The sequence below is a fragment of the Castanea sativa genome, chromosome 1 (genome assembly GCF_040712315.1).
Source record: "Castanea sativa cultivar Marrone di Chiusa Pesio chromosome 1, ASM4071231v1".
NCBI lineage: Eukaryota > Viridiplantae > Streptophyta > Magnoliopsida > Fagales > Fagaceae > Castanea > Castanea sativa.
In genome coordinates, this window is record NC_134013.1 from 12,086,658 (window position 1) to 12,096,234 (window position 9,577).

Here is a 9,577-nt window from a genome sequence, read left to right on the forward strand (position 1 = left end):
CTTATCGATCCAACTCGAGTAAGGAGACTGGGTAGGTCCCCCTCAAAGAGCCCTTAGGAGCATCACTAGTTAGGCATGAGGAATCATGAATGTGTTGAGAAAACATGAAGCCAAGTGATTGGTCCAATGCTGCCCAAGCACCCCCATTCCTCATGCCATCATCAACAACAAGTAAAGCTCCTAACATCGTGGGTGGTGTTACAAGGGTTGTGGGTTACATGGCAGAGTTAGGTACGTGCATGGGTTTGGATTGAGCTGGTTTGGGTTTGGGCCGCAGTGGGATTGCATTTAATTTTAGCGTGGCGATGGGACTGGGCGTGCAGGTTTGGATTTTTTCATGTTTTATTTATTTATTTATTTTTGTTGTTGTTGTTATTGTTATTGTGTGTGTAAAGAATAATATTATATTAATGAGATGAATTGCAAAATAAAGAACATGATGTAGATTGTGTTGTTAAAGTGATTACATAAATAGATAAAGTAACATTTTAGTGGTATAAAATGTTTTTTTATTTTTGGTATGTGAACGCTCTAAGAACATGTAGCCTTAATTTAATTAGGAATATTATCCGTCGTTGATAGTATTAACTTTTAAAAATATATATATATTTTTTAGAAACAATCTAGCTTCTAAACACCCACACACTCTAATTACACTTTCTCACCCAAGCTCAATGACATTACTTATAGCTTGGAAACACTTCATTTTTTTTATAGGATAACTGGAAACTTTATTGAAAAATCACAAAATGTAAGATACATCATGGAGAAAAGCTTGCTCTAAAAAGCAAGGATTCTCTTCCATCTAAGTCATGTAATCAACAATACCTAAAACATGTTTTGCGAATAAATGGGCTGGCTTATTACCTTGCCTGCAAGTATGTGAAAATTCAACACGATAATAAGCCCCACAATTCCCAAGCATACTAGAGATTACGTGTGCCATAGATGATGGAGGAGCAAAATGACCACAAGGAGCATTTTACACCACCAATGAATCCCCTTCAATTATGAAATCAGAAATACCAACATCTTTTACAAATTGCAATTCAGCTTCAAAGGCCTTTGCTTCAACTTCCAAAGCCCTCAAAGGTGAGTTGATCTTTTTGCTCAGGGTTGCTACTACCTGTCCTTGAGAGTCCCGAATCACCACCTCCACTCCTGCTGCCTTCTGAGCTTTGAATACCGCCCCATCAACATTAACTTTGTATCTTAAGCTCGTTGGGGGTGACTATGTTACCACTTGGATCGTCAGAATTATGGTTGGTATCTCATTTGCAGCAGAGAATTCCTCAAGATATTGAATTGTCCAATGCACTAATGCCATCTCCGTCTTCTTGTTTCCCCCATTTCTAACTTCATTTCTATTAAACCATATGGCTCATGCAATTGTAACCACCATTGCCACCTTTTTCTCATCATATGGACTCAACATGAGCAAGTTCCACATTAAATCAAAAAAAGATCTGATACTTTGTGGTTCAAAAGAGAAATGAAGTTTAGTGCATTGCCATACATCCTTAGCTCTCGAGCAACTCCGAAACAAGTGTCTTGTTGTTTCAAATTCTTCCCTGCATTCACCACAACAATCCTTTTGCAATACCTTCCGTCGCATCAGATTTTGCTTTGTGGGGAGAATTTGGTGACAGGCTCTCCATGTGAAATGGCGCACCTTGTGAGGGGCAGGAATCTTCCTCAACAACCTCCAAAATCTTCGAAGCTTGATGTCGTCTAAGCTGGAACCAATATTGTCAGGCCGAGAACTCTTCATTGCAAATTTGTAAGCACTCTGGACATTGAACTTACCATTTGCATTCTCAGCCCATATCAGCTTGTCCTTGAGTAATTGCAGGCTTAAAGGGATGCTCTTAATCATATCCGCTTTGTGGGGAAGAAATACTGCATCGATCACCTATGTTTTCCAGCAGGCAAAGTCTTGGGAAATCAATTCACTCACTCGAGTATAAGCATGCAGGAATTGCCTAGGAGAGACCACCTTGTATGTAGATGAAGATGGTAACCATTTATCACCCCATACTCGGATAGAAGCCCCATTTCCCACATTCCAACGGAGTCCCTATTGTACCAAGAATTGAGCTGCCAAGATACTCCGCCATGCATACGAGGAATTATTTCCAATTGAAGCATGCAGAAAATCAGTGTGAGGGAAATATCTTGCCTTAAAAAGACGATATAGCAATGAATCCTGCATTGTTTGGAGCCTCCATCCCTGCTTAGCAAGAAGAGCAAGCTTAAATGGGCAAGGTTAAATTTCTTTAATTGGTGAAACCCCATTCCTCTTGCCACCTTAGGTTCACAAAGTTTATCCCAACTAAGCCAAGCCATTTTTCTCTCATCTTGCTTTTGACCCCATCAAAATTTGCGGATCATACTAGCGAAATCATCACAGAGAGAATTTAGGAGTCTAAAGCAACTCATGGTGTATTTAGGTATAGCTTGAGCTACCACCTTAATTAACACCTCCTTGCCCGCTTTTGAAAGAAGTTTTTCTTTCCACCCTGCTAATTTTTTTGTTAAACTTCTCTTTAATTTCATTAAAAAAATTCCTCTTATTCCTCCCCACAAGAGGTGGCAATCCCAAGTATTTTTCCTGCTGTCGAATAACTTGTGCCCCAAATCTGTTCTTAATCTCCTCTTGAATTTCCCCAGGAGTGTTGCCGCTAAAAAATAAAGAAGTTTTGACTTTGTTCAATTGTTGTCCGGAGGCATGTTCATAGATAGCAAGGAGCCTTTGTAGAGTGGTACATTCTTCAATTGAGGCTTTACCAAAACTAATGCTGTCATTTGCAAAGAAAAAAAAGTGATATTATGGGGCCACCCCTGTAAACAGTTAAGCCCTCCATTTCCCCATTTTCCACTGATCACTTTATCAAAGCTGATAAACCTTCTGCATATAAAAGAAATAAGTAACGTGACAAGGGATCTCCCTACCTTATTCCCCTTGTTGGTAATATATGCCCCTTTGGCTTCTTATTAATCCATACGAAATAAGACACAAATGTGACACACTGCATAATCAATTATCTCCATTTTTCCTCAAACCCCAATTTATTCATAATTTTTTCAAGGCATACCCATTCTACTCTATTATAAGCCTTACTCATATCTAATTTAAGTGTCATTTTACCCTTTTTTCCTCCTTTCCTCTGATTAATGCGATGCATAGACTCAAAGGCCACTAGGACATTATCAGTAATTAACCTTCCATGCATGAAAGCATTTTAGGTATCACTAATAATAGATGGCAAAATCTTCTTTAGTCTATTTTTTAAGGAGGCCCATCCTCCTGTGTGGGACATAATGGCCCACTATTTTTTAAGGAGTTTGTATCAGAGGCTCCACCTTTTTTGCCCTTCTTTTATCTGGTAGTATTTGCCCATCCAAGAGTAAAAATAAGTCTTATAGGATCCACGTGTTCCACATACTGTTGAAACATTGGACCTTCCTTGTGTTGGGGATTCTATTGCTCTGTAAGTTCTGCCTCCATATCTAATACTTCCATACTTGTCACCACAGTCAACTTCCTATCTCTCTTGTTTGAAATTTGAAACCCCATATCTCCATGAATAGCTTCATCTATTTCCTGAAGTATCGCCAAAAAATCAATGAGTGATTGGGTACTTGATTTCTCGGTCTTAATTAACGCGACCTTACAAGCTGGTGGTCCACCGGAACCCTCCACCGTCCTTGGTGTCACCTGCGATACCCTCTCCATGTCACTCCTCGCTTGATTCGACCCTTCTTTTTTATTACCTGTGACTTTAGTTTGTCCATATCCTTGAACTTCAACCATTGTCTTCCTCGATGGATTATACTGACTAGCCCGCAGCCACAAGCCAAACTGTTGTTCATGAATCGATAGAGAGCCTCCACTCCATGGCTATAATCCGCATTCCTTATCATCATGCATTAAATGGCCACACCAATAACACATATTGGGTAATCTTTCATACATAAAGGATATCCAACCATCATTGTTCTCATCAGAAGTGACCTTTCTACCCCAACATAGTGGCTATGAGACGTCACTAGTAACCCTAACCCTCATAAAATTCCCTCCTCTTATCTTAGCAATATCCTTTAGTATGATAACACTACCTAGAGACTCCCCGAGACTAAGGGCTACCTTTGTCATTAAAAGAGAGTAGGGTAAGTTATGAATTTGAATCCAAAACGATACCTTATCAAAAGCTAGGTCCTTAATGGGAGTAGAGATATCATAGCGTTGGAAAACCACCAAATGTCTAGCAAAAGACCAAGACTCTCCTAATAGAACCTTTTTGATGAGGATAATTTCGTAATTAACTCCTGGCAAAATAAAAAGCGACGGAAACCTCAAGTCCGTCAATTTTGCTCAAGCCACCTTCCTACAATGACCGCAGCACCGCTTCCCGGCTGACGACCTTGGGCTGAAGAGAGTAAGATGACGATGTCATACTGAAGGTCGTAAGCTGACGACCTTGCTCGGATTGTACTGTAAGCTGACGACTCGATATATTGACGGGATCAAAAGCTGAGAAAGGTAAGTGGACCTCCGTCCATTACCTTGCTTGATCCCCACGCATACGTGTATAAGGAGAATCCTTGCGTTACACGCATGACCCTAATCAAAGAGACTCCTATAAGGAAAAGGACTCTAAAGGATACGCAAAATCCACGAGTTACTCTAGTAGAAGGAAAGTACTTCTTGGCCAAGGCACAAATTTCGGTCCTACATTACTATAAATACCCTAAGACCCTCACAAAGCAAGGTATGCATAATTCACCTCAACTCTAGCACTTAAGAGTTACGAATAAGAGATTTTCTCTAACTTGACCGTCGGAGGGTATTTGGCCGGTACCACGCCGGTACCCTTCCTAAGGTCTTCAGCTTTTGTGTTGTGCAGGTTCTTCATTAGGAAAACGTGAGAACCGTGTGGCTCACTGACGATTTTCGGCATCATCAGTTGGCACCGTCTGTGGGAAGTAGCGACTTATAAAGCCGTGCTATCACTTCCCAGACAAAGAGTTGCATGGTATTCACTCGCTCGATGGTGACCACTAACAACGTTCAAGGAGACGAACCACACACGACAACACTCGAGAGGCAAGTTCAAACTCTGGCCGCCGCTGTGGAACGCCTCACCAAACAGAACCAAGACTTGGAAGAACAATTGCGTCAGAGGAATGCAGGCGCTAACACCCAGGAAGAAGATCAAGAAGGAACCAGCTCGGAAAGAAGGAACCCAGAGGGGCTGGAAGGCAGCCACGCCCCTAGCAGGCCGGAGCGGCAAGACACGAACCGACCGTCTGTCACCGATACTGTCCCACCTCACATAGTCGCTGAGATGCAGATGATGAAGGAACAAATGGACTACATGATGAACGCCCTCAAGGGACGGGTGTCCAACGACCTTGATGATCTGGTCCAGCGAACCGACTTGCCCTTCACAGCGTCCGTTAGTTCTTTCCTCCTTCCACAAAAATTTCGTATGCCGCAGGTAGAAAGCTACGACGGGTCTAAGGACCCCTTATATCACTTGGAGTCTTTCAAGACCCTGATGCACCTTCAAGGGGTGCCGGACGCAATCATGTGCAGAGCCTTCCCCACCACGCTGAAGGGACCCGCAAAGATCTAGTTCAGTAGACTGACGCCCAACTCCATTCGTACATTCAAAGAGTTGAGCGCCCAATTCGCCTCACACTTCATTGGAGGCCACATGTATAAGAAGTCCATCGTATGCCTGATAAACATTAAGCAGTGGGAAGATGAGACGCTGAGGTCTTACATAGCTCGTTTAAACAAGGAGGCCCTCTCGATTGATGAAGCGGACAACAAGATACTCGTAGCAGCATTCACCAATGGGCTGCGGAAGGGTAAGTTCCTATTCTCCCCGTATAAGAATGACCCAAAAACCATGTCAGATGTGCTCTACCGAGTGACCAAGTACATGAACGCAGAAGACGCGATGTCAGCTCGAGAAGAGAAGCCCAAAAAAAGGGAAAGACAGGAAGACGCACGATCAGATAGGGGGTGAAAGAAGGCTAGGACTGAAGAACGACGGGATGATCGACGCCCTAGACCACCTGCAGGGAGATTCACAAGCTTCACCCCCCTGACTGCTCCTATCGACCAAGTACTAATGCAGATTAAAGTTGAAGGAGCCTTGACTTTTTTCGGCAAGCTGAAGGGGGATCCCAACAAGAGGTCAAGGGACAAATATTTTCGCTTTCATTGGGATCATGGTCATGACACAACTGACTGCTACGACCTAAAGCAACAAATAGAAGCTCTCATTAGACAAGGAAGGCTGCAGAGGTTCGTTTACAAGGAGAGAACGGACCCGCCACAAGATCAAGCTCCCAGATGAGAGAACGAGCGCCCCAGACAGCCCCTAGGAGATATAAGGATGATTGTAGGAGGCACCACGACCGTTGGGTCATCGAAAAAAGACCGGAAGACATACCTCAGGACGGTTCAGAACACACAGCTGACGGGTTCCGTACCCAAAATGTCGCGAATTGACAATCCCTTCATTGGATTCTCAGAAGAAGACGCACGACATCTTCACCACCCCCATGATGACGCGCTCGTCGTTACCATACAAGCAGGAGACTACAACATGCACCGAGTCCTCGTCAACAACGGCAGCTCAACGGACATCCTCTACTACCCTGCTTTCCAACAAATGGGGATTGATTGGGAGCGACTAGTTCCGACTAACGCCTCACTCGTCGGCTTTGGAGGAACGAGGGTATTTCCCCTCGACGTAGTCACTTTGGCTGTAACTGTTGGAGACTACCCGCAGCAGATCACCAAGAACGTAGCATTCCTCGTGGTCGATTGCTCGTCAGCATACAATGCCATCATAGGACGTCCCACCCTCAACTCGTGGAAGGCTGTAACCTCAACCTACCATTTGATGATAAAATTCCCTATTGATTATGGAGTAGGAGAATTGAGAGGAAATCAGGTGGCCGCACACGAGTGTTACATAGCTATGATGGAGATGGATGACCACCACCAGACCATGAGCATAGAAGAATGTCGGGCGGTGACGAAGCCCGTTGAGAAACTTGAAGACATATCTCTCGACGACTCCCAACCAGAACGGACAACCAAGATCGGCACCCTTACAGACCCGACGGTGCGTTAAGAACTCGCGACCTTCCTAAAAGAAAATCGGGACGTGTTTGCTTGGAACCATGAAGACATGCCAGGAATTGACCCGTCGGTAATGGTGCATAAGTTGAACGTGTCGCCATCCTTTCTGCCCATCTGCTAAAAGAAAAGAGTTTTTGCCCAAGAGAGAGATCGGGCGGAGGCAGAAGAAGTCCGCAAGCTCCAAGAGGCGGGATTTATTAGGGAAGTTTACTACCCTGATTGGTTGGCGAATGTCGTGATGGTCAAAAAGAGCAACGAAAAATGAAGGATGTATGTCAACTTCACGGACCTAAACAAAGCATGCCCCAAAGATAGCTACCCCCTCCCGTGGGTCGACATCCTGGTGGACTCTATGACTCAACATTAACTGCTAAGCTTCATGGACGCGTTCTGCAGATACAACCAAATCCAAATGGACGAAGTTGATCAGGAGAAGACTTCGTTTGTAACAAGCCAAGGCCTCTTTTGATATAAAGTTATGCCCTTCGGCCTGAAAAACGCTGGTGCAACATATCAAAGGCTCATGAACAAGATGGTAAAAAAATTGGGAGAAACATCCAAGTATATGTCGATGACATGCTAGTGAAAAGCAGAAGGGAAAAGGATCACTTGGAGGATCTCAAGGAAACCTTCAATACTCTTCACTCCTACAACATGAAACTTAACCTAGGAAAGTGTGCCTTTAGAGTGACGGCGGGAAAGTTCTTAGGATACATGGTGTCCCAAAGAGGTATCAAGGCTAACCCAAACAAGATCCGGGCTATAATGGAAATGGCGCCTCCTAAAAATGTGAAGGAAGTGCAAAGCCTTAATGGCAAGGTAGCCGCGCTTAATAGATTCGTATCAAGGGCAACGGTTAAATGTTTACCATTCTTCCGCACATTGAAGAAGTCTTTTGAGTGGACGGCCGAATGTCAACAAGTGTTCGAAGACCTGAAGGCCTACCTCTCTTCACCACCGCTACTAAGTCCCTCACAACCAGGAGAAGAACTGTTCCTATATCTGGCCGTCTCCCCGGCCGCCGTCAGTGCAGCCTTAGTCAGAGAAGACGACAGGGTGCAAAGGCCCGTATACTATGCCAGCCGGGCATTTCATAGTGCAGAAGGAAGATACCCACCGATGGAAAAGCTCGCCTTCGCTCTAGTCACAACAGCCCACAAGCTCAAGCCATACTTTCAAGCCCATATTGTGGTTGTCCTGACCGACAAGCCCCTACGACGAGCAATGAGCAGCCCAGAAGCCGCAGGACGCATGGCCTTATGGGCGATAGAGCTAAGCGAGTTTGACATAAAATATTGCCCACGCACCGCCATCAAGGGATAAGTGGTTGCCGACTTCATTGCGGAGTTCACCAATGCAGAAGGCCAGGGGGCAGAATATCCGCAATGGAGCGTGTTCATGGACGGATCGTCAAACAAGAGGGTTGGCGGAGTGGGGATTGTACTTCAGTCTCCGGAGGGTGACAAGATCGAATGCATGGTTCGACTTGATTTTCCTACGACTAACAACGAAGCGGAATATGTAGCCCTCATAGTAGGTTTGGATCTAGCCAAAGCCGTAGAAGCCGCAAACATGGTGATCCATTGCGACTCTTAAGTTGTCACTAATCAGGTAAACGGCAACTACGAATGTAAGGGAGAAAGGATGAAGAAGTATTTGGAGCAAGCAAAGAGAAGGGTGAATGAGCTACAGGCAAGGGTCGTTCAAATCCCAAGGGGAGAAAATGAGCAAGTCGACCGCCCTGCTAAAGCTGTATCTGCAGAATACACAACTGCTCCCGACAAGGTACTATCCTTTATTCAGCTCTCACTACTAATAAACGTCATTGACGTACAGGAGATAGAATCTGAAGGCAATTGGACCACCACTTTAGCTTCTTACCTGAGAGACGGCACCCTACCTGAAGGGAAGGAAGCTGCAAGGAAGCTGAAGGTCCAGGTGTCGCGATTCGTCTTGATAAGGGACATCTTGTACAAAAGGGGTTTCTCCAGACCATACCTGAGATGCCTAGAACCCGAAGAAGCAGAGCATGTCATGAGAGAAGTGCACGAAGGGATTTGCGGCAATCATTCAAGATCGAGGTCGCTGGTACATAAATTAATCCAGGCTGGATATTACTGGCTGACCATGCAGAAGGACGCTCAGACGTATGTCAAAGCTTGCGACAAGTGCCAAAGGTTCAGCAGCATTATCAAGTAACCAACGGAAGAGCTGACCCCGATAACCGCCCCATAGCCATTCGCCCAATGGGGACTAGACATCATGGGCCCATTCCCAATGGCAGCGAGGCAGTTGAAGTTCCTAATAGTCGGCATCGACTACTTCACCAAATGGGTAGAAGCTAAAGCCCTGGCCATAATCACCGAAAAGAATGTACGGAGCTTCGTTTGGAGGAACATCATTTGTAGGTAC

General features: G+C 44.7%; 1 protein-coding gene across 1 annotated transcript; it reads left to right on the top strand.

Moving 5' to 3' along the window:
* Nucleotides 1–8,563: 8,563 nt before the first annotated feature.
* LOC142610799 (uncharacterized) lies at nucleotides 8,564–9,364 on the top strand. Its single transcript, XM_075782777.1, has 2 exons — nucleotides 8,564–8,686; nucleotides 8,777–9,364. Exons 1-2 carry the CDS (start codon nucleotides 8,564–8,566, stop codon nucleotides 9,362–9,364), a joined length of 711 nt encoding a protein of 236 aa, XP_075638892.1.
* The last annotated feature ends 213 nt before the right edge of the window (nucleotides 9,365–9,577 follow it).